At 35.5% G+C, this 20,700-nt stretch overlaps 1 protein-coding gene across 2 annotated transcripts in view; it reads left to right on the top strand.

Annotated features, from left to right (window-relative positions):
* The window catches only part of LOC110381716 (uncharacterized), a 124,710-nt gene that overhangs the window by 96,602 nt on the left and 7,408 nt on the right, over window positions 1–20,700 (top strand). Inside the window, exons 8-13 of one of the 2 annotated variants that reach the window (XM_064041172.1) lie at window positions 309–500; window positions 1,488–1,858; window positions 4,475–4,677; window positions 6,877–7,032; window positions 7,331–7,587; window positions 18,770–18,838. In XM_064041172.1, the coding sequence (XP_063897242.1) occupies window positions 309–500; window positions 1,488–1,858; window positions 4,475–4,677; window positions 6,877–7,032; window positions 7,331–7,587; window positions 18,770–18,838 (1,248 nt within the window). Of the gene's footprint in view, window positions 1–308; window positions 501–1,487; window positions 1,859–4,474; window positions 4,678–6,876; window positions 7,033–7,330; window positions 10,228–18,769; window positions 18,839–20,700 lie in introns of those variants that run through there. The other variant, XM_049849892.2, reaches the window with a different exon arrangement.

Here is a 20,700-nt window from a genome sequence, read left to right as displayed (position 1 = left end):
TTTGTCTAACAACAGAACCTTTCTGATGTTTTAATGTAAAGGCAATTGAAAAACGACCCCTATTAGTTTCGCTACTTTGCTTCTCTGTTATAAATTATCGATTGGATAAAAAAGGAAGAGGAAGGATATTGTTGACTGCTACTATCATCTCAATTTCATTTGAAGACATTATATGCCATTCAATTATCTAAATATTTGCCACCATTGTTAAACAAATACACAGCTAGATATATATAACACGAAAATACAAGACGATACCACCATTATTCATACTCCCATAAATCCTAAATTCCCATTCACATTCACAGGTGCATCGCTAGCTCAGCTGACTAGCTTAGTCCACCTGGATCTTTCGCACAATTTCCTTCGGTCCCTATCTGCTGAGCCGCTGAAATCTCTCAGAGGTCTGACCGAACTATTGCTCCACGATAACGACATCTCAATGATAGATGACGGAGCTTTGGCACTGCATAAGGACCTCGGCCGATTCACCATTGAAGGTAATGGAGGCGCGATGATACGCACTTTGGGGAGACATACTGTTGAGGACGATGGGCAGCAAAATTTGTACTTGACTTTTGTTAGGGCTATTGTCAGATAGGTAAAGAAACACGGTTTACTTATTGTAAATAGAGAATCTTAATATCAAGTAGAGTGTCCGGCTAGTAGCACGCTCGGAACATTTTTTTTAAACTGGTCTTATTCTGCATTCCAATATCTTCAAACGCAATTCAGATTCAATGTATTTTGTTATCTACCTACATGTTTTGGGTAAATAAGACAAAGGAAATATGTTATGTACACCAATACAGATTTAAATTAGAATTAAAAATAGCTATTACCTTTTTGCTATTTACACGTTCACAGTTTTTCAGATATGTTATATATTTTGTATCCAAACCTGACTTGCTCGTCCATTTTCCTCACCGGTATGTCTCGACAGATATTTGTCGATACTCAACGTTTCACCGAGGTGACGTCGAAACGTCTTTGTTCGCCCATCGATATTCCCCGGTTATATTGTTGCGTGACTCTTAACTATTTCTGCCTTTGTAGTTTCCTTTATGGGCTTTTTTTGTAAGGAATAATTCTGGCCGCTGACACTTTTGTTAGTGTAACTTCATTTTTCTCGCGCCTTTTTTGCCATACACTTTGAAAGGAATAGAAAAGCCATCATGTTTGAGTTTGACGAGGCATAAAATATCCTTGTTACAACAAAAATATACATGTTATTATGTTGCTTGAGGATATACATTATTTTTCTGTATAAAATTAAGGCTTTTTAAATAAAGTATACACCCCAAAATAAACAATAATTCACTTAAAACAGAGCACCCCAAAGTCCTGCAGTAAAATTCTCCATAAGAAATAACAAAAGTTAAATTGCATAGAATCAAATAAGCAATTACTCATACTTTAAACTTCCTCTGTAAACTTCACCAACATTTATTCGGGGTCGTAAAGATAAATTCTGCTCTCTTTTACAGATAATCCTCTTAATTGCGATTGCCTAATGGCCGGATTCGCAAGGTGGTTGAGGGAGGCAAAAAATCTTCCCCAAACTGATAAATCGGTGGCCGTGTGTGCAACACCGCCACATTTGGAAGGAGCTCTGCTATCTCGATTGTCTAAAAACAAGCTTTGCGATGATTCCGAACATACAGACTTGAAACAAAAAGATACGAACTACGATTTCAATAAGGTTCTAGCGAATTCGATTGTTAACGATTATAAAATTAATGTGGATAATAGTGAAGGGGAAGTTTATGTTGATAAGCAAGACGGTTTGGATGATGATTTGTATGATGAAGAGTTGGAAGTTCCAGCTGAAGAAGATTTGCCGATTTCTGAAGCTAAGGTAAGATAAGAATATATAAATAAAAATAAAGGTAATATTAGGGTTGTCTAGAAGAGACATCTCTCTCGATAAACCACCATGAATCACATGGTTTACTATGTTCAAGAATGTAATAATTGGAGTACTCAATAAAGTACATCTATCTATTTAAGAGTTCAATATCGATTTATCAATGAACAAAATATTGCAGAATTTTCAAGTCCATTGTGAATTATAATGCTGTTCAATGTCAATGAAATATAAAACTTTGGTAATGATAATAAATCACTTGAAGAATAAATATGGACATCCATAAAGATCAGCCGTTTTAAGCAAATTTTATTGGAATTTTAACACTTTGAACTCTGTGAATCACTAAGCCAAAATTATTCTACTATTAGCGAATGATTCAGTAAAATTCAATAAGTGTATGTATATCCGCTGAATTTGCGTAGGATCAGAACTTAATGGTTTGGTTAGTCATCTTAGTTTTTTTTTTATTTCATCATATAGCAACTGTAGTAGGTAGTCATTCTAAATTCTATTGTTTGCATAAATTATGGGCAGTTTGAAATTAGCATTGGTTTGGTTACTTATGTGATGTGTATGAGTCATGCTATTGTAAACGAAGTCATTAGCGAAGGTTTTTTGTTTGCTGTTGTTTAATAGTCCAAACTAAGCATTCTTAAAATGATACCGAGAAATCTGCAAGTTATGTAACATTTTTTATGACACAATGAATGCTTCTTGACCTCATAGATACTGTTCAAAATATTAGCCAAATCAATTTTATTGATAACACAAGGGAACAAGATTTTTGTTGCATGAAATATTACGACTAATATTGTATATTTATGGGCTGCTAATTGAAGATCTGAAGTCAGAATTTCTGTATCAGCTTTAGTTTTTGAAATATCAGCAAAACGTGATTTTCAAGAAAAACACAATTTTATTAACAAAAAACAGCAGAAGAACCACAATTAAGGATCAAAAACTTTCTTTCATAAGATTTTCTAGCTTGATTCGGTGCACTAGGGCTGTCTTTAATCCTGCACCAGTAGTTCGCCACCATGTTGACATTCCAATGATCCTGGGACCGCTTTTCCATAGTCCGAATATCTTGATGGAACCGTTCGCCTTGTTCTTCACTGAGATCACATAGATTTTCAGGGAAATGGTCGAAATGGCTAAGGAGGAAGTATACCTTGGTGCTCATATTACAACCAAGCCGTCAACATCTGTTCAAAGTGATTTGAATAAGCTTTCATCCTTTTTGTTTGATAGAATATATTGTGCAATCCAAACAAATTCTTTTGAGGCATTTTTTTCGATATGGGTCATGTAATTATGAAACTTACACTTATGTCAACCACCTTATTTGTGGACCATCAGAAATTCCGGCTTTTAGTTTCTCTATACTCAAATTATGGGACTTTTTAGGTATGTATTGAGCATTTTTGTTCAGAGCTTTTAGAAGTTGTTTCATGAGCCCAAGTTTGATGTGCTAAGGTGGTAGCACCTTTATTGAGGTAAAGTAGTAGATAACACATTTGGGTTAATCCATTTAGACCGCTTTTATTGTTAATACCGTTCATATCAACCTCGCAGAAAGACTACCTAATGTTCGAGGGTTCTCGCCAGATCATCGGTGTTTGTTACTTGAAATGGGGTCTTTTCTTATTTTTCCATAACCTTAAAGACTCGACGCATGTTTTACATACCATTTTAGACACCCAGTAGGTACCTGTCGCAGGTGTCCAAAGAAAATCCAAAGAACTCAAAGTAAACCCGTTTCAAGAACTCCGACACGCTTAGTCTACAATCTTTAAATGTATATTCACCACAAATATTACAAAAATAGTTAGTGTCATTTTTACAATTATTTTGCAACATAGAAATAGTAAAAATTATATACTTTTTAAATAAAATGCTCTGTTTTATGAAATTTATGTGTAACTAGTTCGAAAATACGGTCAATAGCTGTATCTCAAAAACTAAAGCTGTTAGAAAAAAAATGTGGGTAGATTTGAAATCAGCGACCTCGAATTAGTAAACAAAAGTCATAAAATTTCATGCAACAAAAAAAAAAGTCTTATTTTGTTCCCTTGTGTAATCACAATCCTTTCCTGAGTCGGTCAAATATTTACCGAGCGGTATTGGTCTTTCTAGCAGGGTATCCTATTTTGGTCTGGGTCTGGGAGTTAAATTGGGGAACATATAACACAAGCTAATCGATAGCTTTATATGGGAATAACTGACCATGTATGAAATGGGTTCCTATTTTATTCTAAAAAAAAACAACAGTGACTGCAAGTAAGGCTTCTGTTGACAGTTAAACACGCGACTTTTAATCTTAACTAGCTTTTGCCCGCAACTTCGTTCGCGTGGAATAGTGACTACCAGCAGATTTTTGATTTGACCAATAGATGGCGCGGAATAATTTTATTTTTATTTATTTTTTGTAATAAAAACTATCCTATGTCCTTTCTCAAGTTTCAAACTATGTCTGTACCAAATTTCACACAAATCGGTTCAGTAGTTTAGGCGTGAAGAAAAGACAGACAGATAGACAGACAGACAGACAGAGTTACTTTCGCATTTATAATATTAGTTTAGATTCACGATAATTTTCATCAGGTACGCCTAATAGACGCTTGGCATGACGACGAAGAAGTGCACCTATCTTGGGCAGTGGACCCTCTATCGACTCGCCGGTATAGATGCACTGGAGTCACGGCGTCCAGAGCTGGTGGTCTACCGAAGCACGTGGCGTGTCATAGAGCCTCACCTTCGAATGTCGTGTTGCGAGGATTGAAGATTGATGCTGTTGATCAGTATACGTAAGTGTTTAAGGATTTTTAATTTTCGGTGTACATTGGGACCATAGGGATTAGGCATTTTGCAGTATATAAAGGTTTAATTTGTATATTTTTCTCGACACTTACCTAACACTTAAATAACTTGTAAATTGAATAATGTTCCTACAATTTCATTTTTAAATGTTTCGTGTATATATTTCTGTTTTTTTCTTCTTTAACAATTTTATTTGCTTTCATTAATTCTGTTAGATGTATCGTTGGAAGTATCTTTAATAAAAATGTTCGCCCTGAAAGATGTCGATGAACAACCACGTAAGCGTTGTTACGCATTCATATTATGATCCACAGTATAACTTCTAATAAGCCAACATAAGTATCAAATGGAACTTCATCCAAACAACAATTTAAGATCAAGGAAGAACTCCACAAATATCAGTTAACCGCAACTCGAAAAACTCATAATTGAACTAATTAGATCAACAGTTAAAGTTATAACCGCAAAGATAAATTAAAGAGCTAAAGTAAATATTTAACTGTACCGAAGTTTAATGGGAGTCCCTCACAGAGTAATATACAAATTGAATTAAAGGAAACTTGGTTATTTGATCATCTGTTTTTGGTTGACGTTAAATCCATCTGCCAAACCTTTTCCCGATTACTGGTCACCCATCCAAGGACCGACCGCGCCAAACGTTGCTTAACCTTGAACATTGCGAAAATATTTTCATGCAGTAGAATGAAGGTTTAAGAAAATGTTTTTTCTCCGTGATGGCGGATTTATCGCTAAAATCTGTTAAAGTAATAAAACTCTTATTTGCATTCAAGTAATTAATAGACTCTGAAAATGTTCAATACAAATATTTGGTGTTCTGCCATTATTTTTAGATACTATTTATTTTAATTAAAACTGTTATGTAATCAGTGAGGATCCTAAATAAATATTATTACCTCTTTGCTAGTCAGAAATGAAATATTAAATGTATAGAGTTGGTAATTTTAGAAACTCCTCAACATTAAAATGAGTCTATGTGCTTTGTTTTAAATATAGTTTTAGCACAATAGAAAATAATACCTCTGCACCATAGAGGAACTAATGAGATCTAAAAATATATTTGTTATACCTAAATAAAAGCACAAGAACATTCATTTATCGAAATAGTATGAAGTTAATGAAAAAACAAGATGAGCTGAAATTGGTTTCATTAAATAGGTAATTTTGGCTAATGTTATGAAATTACAGTGTCTAAAGATAGAATCGAGAAGAAGAGATTTTCTAATATGTAATTGTTTTTATAATTGAGTGATATAAATAAACTTATTTGTCAAATATAGTTTAGTTCACATTGTATGCTATAAGGTCATATCTAGGGAAGGTCAAATTCATAGCCTTTCCATACATTAGTGCACCTTACTGAAATAATCGAACGTGTTGCGGAATGAAATATCTTTGCTGTTGCGTTTTTATTAGGCGCTTGACGTGACGAATTATTTTTAGGACATTTAAAGAAATAAGGGAGCGATAAGCCATTATCATATAGTGGATAGGACTTTGTAGTATTACTTAGCGAGACTTATTCTTGAGGAAAGGTCTTTGGTTTTAATTAAACTCCATCGGACTAAAATAATAAAGGAAAGGTCAACAATATACATCGGTCTGCCTAATTTCCCAAACATAAAACTATCAACTTGACCAATATTCATTTCTTAATCGATGTTAATTGTCCCATAATGTTTGATTAGTGGTTACTCAGTGGTTAAGCTACAATGCTTACTAATTATCGTTGTTAAAAGTAGGACGCATTCATAATTTACCTTGGGGGATTACCGTGGCCTCATAATTAGGAGGATTTGTACTTGATTTATTATTTATGTTTTAGTAGTTATTTCTTGAGGTTGTCTGCTGGAAAATACTTTTTTTTTAAAGTGATTCAAATATTCTATAAATGCACATCAATACCAAATCTAGCCAGAATGGAATCTCAGATTATTTCTGGCGCACCTGGTTAATCGCCTTTCAGAACAGCGGTGGTCTACTTAAATCAGTCTGAATACTTAAAGAATAATGTTTATTTTACGTAACTGTAGGTGCATACATATATATTCAAAAATACCACCATTTCACCATATAAAATTACCTACCTACATGTCTGGCCGATATTACATGTAATTTTCGAAAAAAGTTTTCTTTCTTTCTTCCTAACTTTTTGTTTCTATCCACAGATTCTGTATAGCTCTGGAAGAAATGGATAGTTCTGATGTGCCTCTCTCTTTAGTACTGGGTTGTGGTGCACCCATGCAAGTTAGACAACGAGCTACTTTCGCTACTGTCGTGCCGATAGTGGTTACACGGGCTCCAGAACCAAGCAACCCTTTGAGGTTAGTCAAACATTAGAAAAAATATTATTATTTTGTTTATTTTTCTCCAAAAAGTTCTAGACTTAGGTAGGCTTACTGAAAGAGAAAGGCTGGCAAAAAATTTCGTGGAAATTAATTAAGTAAATTATAACAGTTCACAAAACTAATTTGATTCCAAAAAGTTGTTTGATTGTAAAAATATTTTTCGACTGATTCTGTGAAAATTTATTTTTGGATTTAAAAATAAATGATTATAATAGTATATTGATAAACTTTTATAAGTAGGTAAATTAATAATTTGGAATTCTTGTATTTCCAGAGTATCAGAAGTCCGTTCGAACGTCACAAGCGATGGGGTCTTAACGGTTCTGATATCAGTGTTGGGGCTTCCCCAAAGACCACAATACGTGCTACCTCGTTCCCAAAGACTGTCCAATGATGTCAGACCAATCGGCAACTGTTATATCGTCCTCGCTGTCTTATCACGAGGAAGCCTCGTAGCCCAAAAAGATACCCCATGCCAATCGACCCTAGAAATTTCTATGGAAGGCTTCATGAGAGGACCTTACGAAGTCTGTGCAGCGATTTCGAAGTATAAAGTCGATGAAAGAAGAACAATTTGTGTGGTCCCCCAGCTAATTGAGTCTCTTGGTACTTTAGAAATGAAAGCAGGCTTCAAGGGGTTAAATACAGCTCTCATAGGCGTGGCTCTTGGTTTGATGGTCGTGGTCATTGGTTTGGTGTGGTTTGTGAGAAAGATGTTGAAAAAACCAGCGGACTTTGAGCCCCATAGGTGTTTTAGACAAGAACCAGTTCAGGAGGAAAATCCTAGAGCGAGTTATGTCATGCTGACAGCCACTTCGAAGGTATAGATGAACTCCATAGGAGTTTGTGTTACTAGTCGTGAAAATTATCTTTTTTAAATAATATATTTGTTTGGTTATTCAATGAAGTATTAAATTCGATGTATGTTTAGATGTTGTGTAAAATTAATATTATTGTTTGTTAAATAAAATTCGGAAAATCCCAAATGGCACACTAATTTGGTTCGTTTAAATTATTTAACAGATGCGCTTAGATTTTAATTTTAATTGTTTTTTGTTTGTCGTGTGTAAGTTAACGTTCTTCTCCAGTAAAAATATTATAACTTTGAACTTCAGGAACAAAACAATTTTTTTTAACGTGATGAGTGATGTGATATCTCCATATTTTTTGGAAGTCCAAAACCAAAATGTCTAATTTTTTATTTTATCAATATGTATTTGAAGATACATAAAATCAAATTAATATACCAAGTGTACCCCACATCAGAACTAAGAAATAAGATCATTAAATACAGTCGTGTAAATAAATATTATCTCTGAGATCAAAGTACAATAAAATAGACGGGAATCAAGTTGTTTTAGCGCGCGCGCGCACCCTAAAAACTTTTCAGTCGGCCGACCGGAGGCCGGTGGTAGGAAAAAAAATGTTTTTTGAATGTTCAGAATTTGATCGAAGTTTATAGTCGGTCCGATACCGGACAAATACCCTATGGTTGTTACGTGTGTACTTCCTTTCATTCTTGTTCCTTTTCTTCATTTCATTGCCGTCCTATCGGGCTATGAGAATGAAGAAATAGTGAGTGCACCTGTGTCTGCGTAAATGCTTGTGCGCTATAATATGTCCTGCGAAGCTGGCTAATCTCCTTACCTGAGAACAGCCGCCGTAGGCGATAATCGGCTAGGAGGATATCATCATCATCATGACTTCCATTCAATTTTATACTGATTTACGAACCCAAACTATCGGGCGACTAAAAGTTTGTAGTGTGCGCGCGCTTTTAGCAGATAAGCGTACTGTGTAACAGTAATATCTTACTCTAAGTAATAATATTTGCAATCACCTCTAGCTTGTGATAAGAACGTAAATATCTGTAATTATAATTACACTTGCTGGCAATATAACTGAGTCAGTAGCGAGAATCTTCATATCTTTGATATTATACATACAGCTAAGTTTACGAACATTTTATGTAATAATTGGGACATAAAACTAATGTCATTGAAGATGTCAAGATTTTCAAACTGACTCAAATTTATTGCTCTCAAGTGTATCTACTTAGTAGTTTAAGCTAATGTAAATGTAATATTAATATAAATGAAAAAAATCTCGTTAGTCTTGAAATTGACTGATTTTAAAGCTTAACTTCGAGGTATGGTGTTTATCGAAATGTCAAAGTACTCCAAAAGTCTTAAGCGAAGCTAAAGCCACTTAATGTTCCATTTCGGAAAAAAAAGCAAGCTAAGGTGGCTAAGGTTATGACTGTTATGAATAAGATCCCCACCCTACGGACATCAAGGCACTTGATAAAAACTGATTTAGCTTTTTAGCAAGTATATATTGCCAACCATCAACTTTTTCAACTTGGTTCTATGTGTAACCCACAAAAAGAAATATTGATAGTGATCCTTCTCAAATACTATTTTTGTTACAGCCAAAGTGGTACTTCTAAAATACCTATTTATGTTTTTGTAACTTAGGGTCCTAATGACGTTTCCCACTATTTACCCTTCCTCGAAGTAAGAGCAAGCTAACTCGACGAGCTTCTAATAAATGACTAAAATATAAAATATTTCTTCTGTGAAGACGTATTTCTCAAACATTATTTAGTTTAGAACTAATATAAGTATTAACACGAGGCTGACAAATATGTTTAATCTGTACTAATATTATAAAGGAAAAAAATGTATTTTTGTTTGTTTGTTTGTGATGGATAAACTTAAAAACTACTGAACCGATTTTCTAAATTCTTGCACTGTTGGAAGGTACACTCTTCCCAAGTAACATAGGCTATATTTTATCCCAGTACAAGTAGTAATTTCCTCGAGACGCAGGTGAAACCGCGGGAAAACGGCTAGTTATGATACATAGTCAATACGAAGTCTGTATGTAATTAAATTTTTAATTAAGAAGCACGATAATTTTGTCTAATTCATTCTAGTGATTTGTAACTAAGTAATTTTATGAATTAAATCTGTTATTAATATCATTTTAAGTTGAGAAATTAATAAAGCTAGCATCGGTTATAAATTATTTCCATTGTTCAATTAAGGAGTTGAAAATTACTTGAACTTTTGGAGAAAGTATCATAATTTGTTTTAATTGAACCAATTTTTTGAAGCTTCAAGAAAAATGTACTGTGTCTTTACAAATTAATGAAACTGCGTTTTAAAATGCAACATTGTGTATTGCACAAGGGTGCGTCCACATCTGGCGAATGCGCCGCGAATGCGCAGCACGCGAGCCGTTCGCGAGCTGTCCGCGAGCTGCGCGCGTGCATTTTTGTTCGTGCGCCGCTTCTGCGCCGCCCGCGCGCAGCTCGCGCGCGACCTAAGCGCCGCACGCGAGCGACGTCTGCCATCTTCGACAGTACTGAGTCAATATGCGGAACTGTAAGGGCGAGAACTGATTGCGCGCAGATCGCGCGCTCTATACGAGCCTTGCGTGAGTTGCGCTAAAGACAAGCACCGAACTATTGCAGTGACTGCTCACGCGCAGCTCGCGGTCAGCTCGCGATCGGCTCGCGTGCTGCGCATTCGCGGCGCATTCGCCAGATGTGGACGCACCCTAACCTTTATATTTTCATTGGGCGCACAAAATTTGAACGTTTATTTCAAGAATAATTTACTTCTGAACCATGTGACACTAAGTTTTCAAAATCATTTAATTTTCATTTACTATTTTAGGAGCGTATATTGTTATTATTAGTCACAGTAAATAGATGGAAGAAATATTGTGTATTGTTTTAACATAAAAAATAAAATCTTCTCTTAAAATATAAGCACTACACATTGCTTCTCCGTAATTAGTGATTTGAATTTTATTTGTTTGCTAATTTTGGTTTGGTGGCCAACTTCGCAGCAGCAAAATTATATTGACGAGACCCTGTATTTATGTAGACTCGCATAGTTCAATGTTGTTACATAGAGATATATCATGTGATGTTAAGTTGAAGGCCTCATTTCACTAAATACTTTCTACAGTAACTACTCATAAACAAACAAATCTGCCCTAAACATGAAAGTCGATCAACTCGAAACAAATATCTGTGGGCCATACAAATATGTGCCCCGAAGGTAATCGGCTTGGCAATGCCATTTCTGCGTCAAAGCTTTGCCCTGCCATCCAATGAGGCGACAAGGAATGCACTCTCACAAAACATTCCTGATTTGCCAAAATCCAAAGGGTAAGAAACCTACACTATCACGCATACATTGAAGTTTGACTCACATGGAAACACCATTTTATGCTTCATTACCAATTTGTGATCAATATTTATGGGTATTGTTTTATAAGACTCGGTAGCAATTAATGAAAAGATAAGAAGTGGTAAAGGAAAAAGTATAAATAAATATATTTTTTTATTGAAACTGTCGCAATAATAACGGCGCTTTCACACTAGCGTGTTTTTCCGCGTGTTTGACCCACTAGTAATCGGTAATCATCACTCGAACTGGCAGATGTCAATTGTTTTACCTGTCATGCGAATTGTCTCCGCAATTCGTGTAACAACCATATGGAAAAACCGATCGGAAAATCCACCAGTGTGCGTCTCATAGTCAAACTACACCCAGTTAATTGGTCAGTCTATGACACTAAAAAGTAATTATTAGGAATATGTAGTAGTTTAAATAAAGAAGATAAGCAGTTGCTCCTTGTAAAACACTGGTAGGTTCTCAGCTGTATCTGGTTAGACTGGTAGCCCAAGGCCCAACCCAATGTAGTTGGGAAAAGGCTCAGGAGATGATGATGATGATGTAGTGTAAATTAAAGTTGCTTGTACAGGCAAAAATATTTCTTCTATCTATTTACAATAAGTTTTGAAATTCTATAACATGCGTTGTATGGTATTTGAGCTTTATTTGCATTGTAATTAAAATAACGCGTCCAAACCGCATTAAGTTAATGTTTTTATAAGAATCGTATGTTCTGCTTTAATTAGTTTAAATATATAATAAATAATTTATGTGATGCCATTTCCGTTCTTAAATAAAATATTAACAATTGTTTGTGTTTTTTTTCATGTCTTTCCTTGTCTCAAATCTTCATTCATCTTCATTTATAGATACTTTGTGTTGAGATTATCCAATATAAATAAATAGGTATATCCCTTATTGCAAGTAGGGGAGGTGTTCCCAAAACGGGTAAGCTAAGGGAAGATGTTAAATAAAATAACCAAGAACATTACATGCGACTTGTATTTGTACTCATAGGGTTGTTTATATAATAAACTTTGGAAAACATAAGATAGTCTTAGTAATCTTCTTCAAAATTGAGAAAAAAAATCAAAAAAATAAACCCCTTCGAAATACCCGCTTTGCCCTCGGGGGGGTCCTAAAACGGGTAGCGCCTTTGGGCAAAGCAGGTAATGAATGAATATATGTTATAAATGAATTAGAAAACGTATCTTAGACTCCTATTATCCAGGAAATCTTTATCGTTAATTAGTCTCCTTAATTATGTTAAACAGTTTTCTTATTTTGATCAGTCTAGATCACTTTTTTACTTTATTAAATGTTACATTTGAAATTATAATCCTACTAGCAGATAATTTTGTTAAAAATCAGAGAAAACATATTTTAATTTCTTTTTCACGCTGTTCCTGTACTTCTTCAGCTCTCTGTGGCTTCCTTTGTCTTCGATTAGCTTTCTGTGGGATCAATTGAGGAAGTGGCCCCTTATTTCAAATCGGGTAGTCACCCGTTATGCCCCTACCCGTTTTGCCCAAAAGCACGTTTTAAATTTCAACTACCTTAGCCTTAAAATAGTAAACAAGGAGACCACTAAGTATTCACAATTAATAAGCATATAACATGCAAAATTATAATACAAAACTGTGAAAACCGTATCTTACACCATATTTGAGTAGTCAGCACTAGCATAATCCGATTTTTTTTAATAAACTCTGCAAAAAACTTTTTTTACATCTAATCTCGAAAACGCTCGTTCTAGGCGCGCGAGCCAACTGACCGTGATCGGCGGGGTGGTAGTGCACCGCTCTACACTCACAGGTTCACACTAAGACCTATAATATACGAATGGCAAAGCCTACCCGTTTTAGGAAGGGTACCCGTTTTAGGAACATCTCCCCTAGTAATTGCGTTATGTTTTTTTAATAGATTTTTGCTGGTTGACGAGTATCATAACTTCAGACTATGACTACTATATTTGTACCTTTTCGTACCTGCTAGATATAAAACAACACTAGCTAGGATATGCCTTTGGCGGGAAGCTGGGGCTTTAAAGCGCTCCGATTGTTATCAATGAAAAAACTTATGCTGTATCTATATCCAGGAAAATACAAAAAAAAGTATCAAAACACATTCAAGAATTATCGAATTCTCAGAATGAACAATAAATATAGAACTAGAGATAAATCTGTTATCTTTACGATGAGGTAAAGTTAATTGCGCGGGTTATTCCAAATGTTCGTAACTGCAGCGATAGAAGAGTTCAGGGTTTTTGTTAAAAATAAGCATTTTTAAGGCACATTAAGATTTTAATGGGTATGTTATTGTAATATATTATGTATCATTATTTAAGTATCATAATTTGTTTTAATTGAACCAATTTTTTTGAAGTTTCAAGAAAAATATACTGTGTCTTTACAAATTAATGGAAAAGATTTACAAAAAAATACTGTGTGTTTTAAAATGCAACATACCTACTGTATTGTAGCAGAAAAGCAATGTATGAAAATTGTCAACCCTTCTTCTTATATTGTCTATAAACATAAATTGTGTTTGCCTATAAACATAACAAAATTGTATGTTAATAGTGTATTTAAACAATAGTTTATTTCTGAACCATATTTTGTAATAATAAAGAAGGCCTTTGACTCGGTTGAAATCTGGTCTGTTCTGGAGTCCCTGCAGCGTTGTCAAGTAGATTGGCGATACATCCAAGTGATGAGATGTCTCTACGAAGCCGCTACAATGTCCGTCCAAGTACAAAATCAGCAAACTAGGCCCATACCGTTGCATCGAGGAGTGAGACAAGGGGATGTTATTTCCCCGAAACTGTTCACTAATGCAATGGAGGATATGTTCAAGACGCTGAATTGGAATGGACGTGGCATCAACATCAATGGCGAACACATCTCTCACTTGCGATTTGCTGACGATATCGTCATCATGGCAGAAACGCTGCAGGACCTACAACAAATGCTGAACGACCTGGCTGAATCTTCTCTACGCATCGGCCTACGGATGAACTTGGACAAAACCAAGGTCATGTTCAATGAACATGTTCTACCGGAACCGATTGCGATACACGGCGCCGTTCTCGAAGTTGTTCGGAAATATGTATACCTCGGGCAGACATTGCAGTTAGGTAGAAACAACTTTGAGGACGAGGTGAATAGGAGAATTCAGTTGGGTTGGGCTGCATTTGGGAAGCTACGTCGAGTCCTAACATCGTCGATCCCACAGTGCCTAAAGACGAAAGTCTTCAATCAGTGCGTCCTACCTGTCATGACTTACGGAGCCGAAACGTGGACACTGACGGTACGGCTGGTCCACAAGTTTAAAGTCGCTCAGCGGGCTATGGAAAGGGCTATGCTTGGCATTTCTCTGAGGGATCGCATCAGAAATGAGGTAATCCGTCAGAGAACCAAGGTCATCGACATAGCCCACCGAATCAGCAAGCTGAAGTGGCAGTGGGCTGGCCATATTAGCCGAAGAACCGATAACCGTTGGGGTAAACGAGTTCTAGAGTGGAGACCACGACTCGGCAAGCGTAGTGTAGGACGTCCTCAGGCACGGTGGAGTGATGACTTGCGCAAGACGGCTGGCAGGAGCTGGATGCGAGTAGCCGAAAATCGATCTCAGTGGCGTGCACTTGGAGAGGCCTATGTCCAGCAGTGGACTGCGATAGGCTGATGATGATGATGATGATGATGATATTTTGTAAAGGAGAAATCTTGCAATGTCAGACTTTCAAAATCATTTAAATTTCATTTACTATCGTAGGAGCGTATATTGTTATTATTAGTCTCAGTAAATAGATGGAAGAAATATTAAGTACTGTACTTAAGTTAAAGTTTTAAATGACATTTGCCCTCTGGAGCCAGCCATTTGAGTTTGATCACTAGGACGCCAACTTCACAGTGACAGTTATTCTGACAAGATCTGTATAATATGTATATAGGTTTGCATAGTATCATGTAAGTGTTAAATAATGTTTAAATGAAGGCTTGATTTTGGATAAATACTTTCTACAGTAACCAGGTACCCATAAACACACACAAACAAATCTACCCAAAACATCAAGTCGAAACAAATATCTGTGGGCCATACAAATATGTGCCCCGAAGGCAATCGGCGTGGCAATGCCATTTCTGCGTCAAAGCTTTGCCCTGCCATCCAATGAGGCGACATGGAATGCACTCTCACAAAACATTCCTGATTTGCCAAAATCCAACGGTGTAAGAAGCCTACACTATCACGCATACATTTCAAGTTTCACTCGCATAGAAACCGTTTTTGGGCTTCATTGACAATTTGTGATCAATTCTTATGGGTATTGTTTTATAAGACTCGGTAGCAATTAATGAAAAGATAAGAAGTGGTAAAGGAAAAAAAAAGTATGAATAAATACAATTTTATGTTGAGACTGCCGCATCAATAACAGCGGTTTCATACCAGCGAATTTTGGCGCGCGGGTACGCACGGCTTTGCCTATTCATAAAAGTCTGTCAAGCATACACACTCGTAATCAGGAGTCATCACTCAAAATGACAGATGTCAATTGTTTTATCTGTCATGTACCAACAAGTTCTACATTAAGTGCAAAGTTTTCTCCTTTCAGTTTTTAAAATTGTTATTGTACCTACTTGCTTCTCATATCACTTGTCAGTGGCAGAATCGTCGACATCAACATCGACGGCAGAGATTGCCAGAATCAAAAATAGAATAGAATAGAATACTTGGTTCTTGTGTACGCAACAACCATGCGGAAAAACCTATCGGAAAATCCACCAGTGTGCGTTTCATAGTCAAACCAAACCCAATTAATTGGTCACAAGGTGGCACCAAATAATTTATTACCTACTATCGCGAATTTATGTACTTGTGTATGTTAGTTAGTCTTTCATGTAAAACATATCGAACAGATTTTGAATGAAATTTTGTAATGACATAGTTACACATCAGAATAGCATGCCCTCATTTTTATAAAGGTGCGAGAAACGGTTCCCCTCACATGTTGATACCACATAGAATGTCTACTTCAAAATATTTCTGATCGGAACTAGCGTAATCGTAGGTTGGTTGTCTTCTCAAACATATTAGTACAATCATAGATGCTTCGGTGTCTAAGTGTAGGCAAAAATATTTCTTCTATCTATTTACAATAAGTTTTGAAATTCTATAACATGCGTTGTATGGTATTTGAGCTTTATTTGCATTGTAATTAAAATAACGCGTCCAAACCGCATTAAGTTAATGTTTTTATAAGAATCGTATGTTCTGCTTTAATTAGTTTAAATATATAATAAATAATTTATGTGATGCCATTTCCGTTCTTAAATAAAATATTAACAATTGTTTGTGTTTTTTTTCATGTCTTTCCTTGTCTCAAATCTTCATTCATCTTCATTTATAGATACTTTGTGTTGAGATTATCCAATAAAAATAAATAGGCTTATCCCTTATTGCAAGTAGTAATTGCGTTATGTTTTTTTTAATCGATTTTTGCTGGTTGACGAGTATCATAACTTCAGACTATGACTACTATATTTTTACCCTTTTCGTACCTGCTAGATATAAAATAACACTAGCTAGAATTTGCCCTTGGTGGGAAGCTGAGCTTTAGAACGCTCCGATTGTTATCAATGAAAAAAAATATGCTGTATATCCAGGAAAATACAAAAAAAAAACTATCAAAACACATTCAAGAATTATCGAATTCTCGGAATGAACAATAAATATAGAACTAGAGATAAATCTGTTATCTTTATGATGAGGTAAAGTTAATTGCGCGGTTATTCCAAATGTTCGTAACTGCAGCGATAGAAGAGTTCAGGGTTTTTGTTAAAAATAAGTATTTTTAAAACACATTAAGATTTTAATGGGTATGTTATTGTAATATATCATGTATGAGTATTTAGGTATCCAAAAGGAATTTACAAAAGATACCGCGGCGCTGTAATCTAAATACCGCTTTTTCCTTTGATAGTTGTTCTGCCACTTCTTTTTCCCACCAAAATATTGGGCGCGCATCTATGTCGTTTTTGACGTTCAAAAGGTGTTCATGGTTTTGCAGCCAAGTACGTATAGGTAATATGAGTTTCAAGTAATTGTATTGTAGGTATTCTCTCTATTCGCCTTTACTTAATCCTCAGTTTTCTTCAAATAACATATTGCAATCTTCATTCAATCATGAAAATCTGCGGAATATCCAGGTTAGAGCGAAGTGGAAGAAGAAGATACGGAAAGCGGGCCCCGTCACAAGACGGGATAAACGTTAAGAAGAAGAAGAATCTTGAGAATCTCTCAATTCTGGGCCGATATGAGGGCAAATGGCTCAGGAGACGAATACCAGAGAGATATACATATATAGAGGTCGTTGGGGGCTATCTCATTCATTCACTCCATGTGGCATTAGGCAATCTATATGGAGGGAAGACATTTGTGGTCGTCATCAGTGAGGAAAAGACGACGAAGAAGATTGATAGATTCCACAGGTATACTTTAGAGACCACGGTCAATTATTTATGTCCTATTATACATATAGCCTATGACTATCTTTGAACATTATTTTATTGAAACCTCTTTTATTTTTTTTACTGTTTTCTTAAGATACAGTATCAGTTGGAAATACCCCTGCACACTTTTTTTATAACCTAGGATTTTATTTTCAATCCATATCATGCGACTGCATGTTTTAGTACCTATGTATGTTCACCCAATGACCTTAGATTCAGTACAGTATGTAGGTAACAATAATCTTCTTAAATGATATGACTTCTATAGGTGATTTTATTTGAAGACTTTCCTCATTTTATCTTTTCTTAGAGATTTGCAAAGTACTGAAGGTATAATTAATCGTTTTGGGGAAAACCATGCTGTATTAGAGGGCTGTCGTTTGCTAGGTAACCACTACTTCAAGCGGTTTCTTCGAAATAATCATCATGGTTCGGGAGAAAAGGGCAAAGGAGCATTTAAGTGTGGCAGACACTAGAAAATATTTCAGTCTGAAAAGGCGAATATTAATCTCACATGCACTGTCAAATTAGAACATATGTCCTTTAGTTTGTCGGTTAGTTCGCTTACCTTATTAGTATTGGCACGTGTGTCTATAACACTGTATTGAAGTGATACTTATACGCCTTTCTTTACATTGAAAATTGAACGTTGAAGTTATAAGAACACTGTAGAACTTGGGCCTTAAAGATCCCCGATAATGAATTATAGTTGGGTTTCAGATTGCATGAGGTAAATCGTAGATCCCTATTCAAAAATAGATATTGCATTGACTTATTTTAACATTAAATTCTAAGTAAAAACTAAAAAACTAGTTAAGCTATCACGTCCACTGCATCAATTCGCGACAATTTCCTTAAACAGAAGCGAAATGTCAAAGGTGCGCAGACGCATGCATAATATATATTTGTAAACAGACGCCACTATCAGTTACAAGCCGGTCGTCATGGCGAGTGCACGTGTCGTACAAATTATTTTACTCCTAACATTATGTTTAGGATTACAAGCCAAAGTGTATACGAGATGTCAGTTGACCCGTGAATTGCTGAAAAATAATTTCTCAAGGACATTCCTGAGTAATTGTGAGTTTTTGAATTTTTAATTGTGAATTTTGGTGTGTTGTTTTAGTATTAGTGGTTAATGTTATAATTGTCTAGCTAGATCTTTCCCGCGTTTTTACAGTTTAATGACTGCGTACCTGGATGAAAGTCTCTCTTCTGGAGATCTTTCTCGAAATAATGGTTTTCTATCACTGAATAGTTTTCCAACTGTATCAGTAGTTCCAGAGCATGTTAAATCTAATAATATTAGCGTTTTATATTGTTAGTACGATTTGTGCATATCTAACTAATTAGTTGAAAGTACATAGTACACTAATCTACATATGTCAGTCCATTATTGATATAAACTTATTGATCGTGTTTTCTTGTTCAAAGCAGAGATATTTATAGTCAAAAACTAGGTATTACATACCATGAATGGGATCGATTATTTTTTTATTCGATTACTGCATACCTATTTCGACGCGTAAACAAAACTATAAGAACAAAAAAGATATGTTATTGTTATTAATTAAAGGTGAAGGTTAACCATCAGGTTTTGAGGTAAATATTGATGGCTGAGGGATAGGCCGAAAGAGGTACCGCAGCCCTGGTACCTACATAAAAGGCCTACGACGGAACACGACGGTTTTTAGTTAGCAAGAGTCCGACACTCCCTCACCGCTGCTAACCCACAGCGGCAGGGTTCATTTGATGATTTTTGACGGCGTTAAACAAAGGGATATATTGATTCCAATTTCTCGTATTAAGTAGCTTATGTTATCTCACTTGGAATAGTTTAGTATCCCTCTCAGCAATCTGTAAGAATGCTACCTCATGCTGCCGAACCCTCCTCGAGAATATGTCAAACCGTCTCCGAAGGTCAACCTTGTTATTTGAATACCTGGGAAAATTGCTAGTCTGAAAGAGTGATGACCTTTACACCTTTATTATTTACTTTTTGGATAACAAGACTTAATCATGAAGTCGTAAATAGAAGAAGAGTACTCATCATCATTTCAATCAAAATCAAAAGTCATTTAGGTATTCAAAGTAGGCTGAAAATCAGCACTTTTCGAAGGTCAAATTTAGACAGCAATCATCTCCAAAGATGACAGCAAAACCATGTAATCACAATAATATTTTAAAAGGGAATAATGTGTATGTTTGTTACTTCTTCTCGTGCGAACTGCTGGGCGAATTTTGATGAAACTTGGCATACATCAGAATAACATAGGTACAGGCTGCTTTCATCTGGGTGCGAGAAGAAGATCCCTTAGGAAGCCAATTGATCCGCAGCCAGAATTTCTTTATTATTTCTGAAGAACAAATTGCACTGACCAGTCTCATTAACATACAAAGAAAAGTCTTCATCGTAGGATCACCTGGTCAAAATACATCAGCCGTATGAGTACAATTGGAAATCAGCCATACATTGTAAATACGACCTTGAGCACGTCTAATTATGGTTGACAATTGATATGCAGTGCCATTGTGTTATAATAGTTGCAACTGTTTGTTTGTATATATTATTGTTTATAGCTTGTTGAACAATCAGTCACTAAAGACCAATTTGACAAATCATGAGATAAATCATTTCATTAATCAAAATAATTATCTTTAAAGACTCATAAATCGTTAATGATGAATTTAGTTACTAGCCGTTTCTCTTGGTTTCAACCGAGTCCTGTGAGAACCTCTGGCCCTACCAGGATAAAATATAGGCTATGTTACTAGGGAAGAGTAGGTACCTATAGCTTTCCAACAGCAAAATATTTTTTCAAATCGGTTCGGTAGTTTTGAAGACTTTTGGGTATAAACAAACAATAACAAATTCGTCGCTATTATATTAGTACACATTAAAAGAAAACATTAAAACTATGGACTTTCATATTAATTTTTAA

The sequence above is a fragment of the Helicoverpa armigera genome, chromosome 24 (genome assembly GCF_030705265.1).
Source record: "Helicoverpa armigera isolate CAAS_96S chromosome 24, ASM3070526v1, whole genome shotgun sequence".
Classification (NCBI taxonomy): domain Eukaryota; kingdom Metazoa; phylum Arthropoda; class Insecta; order Lepidoptera; family Noctuidae; genus Helicoverpa; species Helicoverpa armigera.
This window is presented reverse-complemented; position numbering and strand designations above follow the sequence as displayed.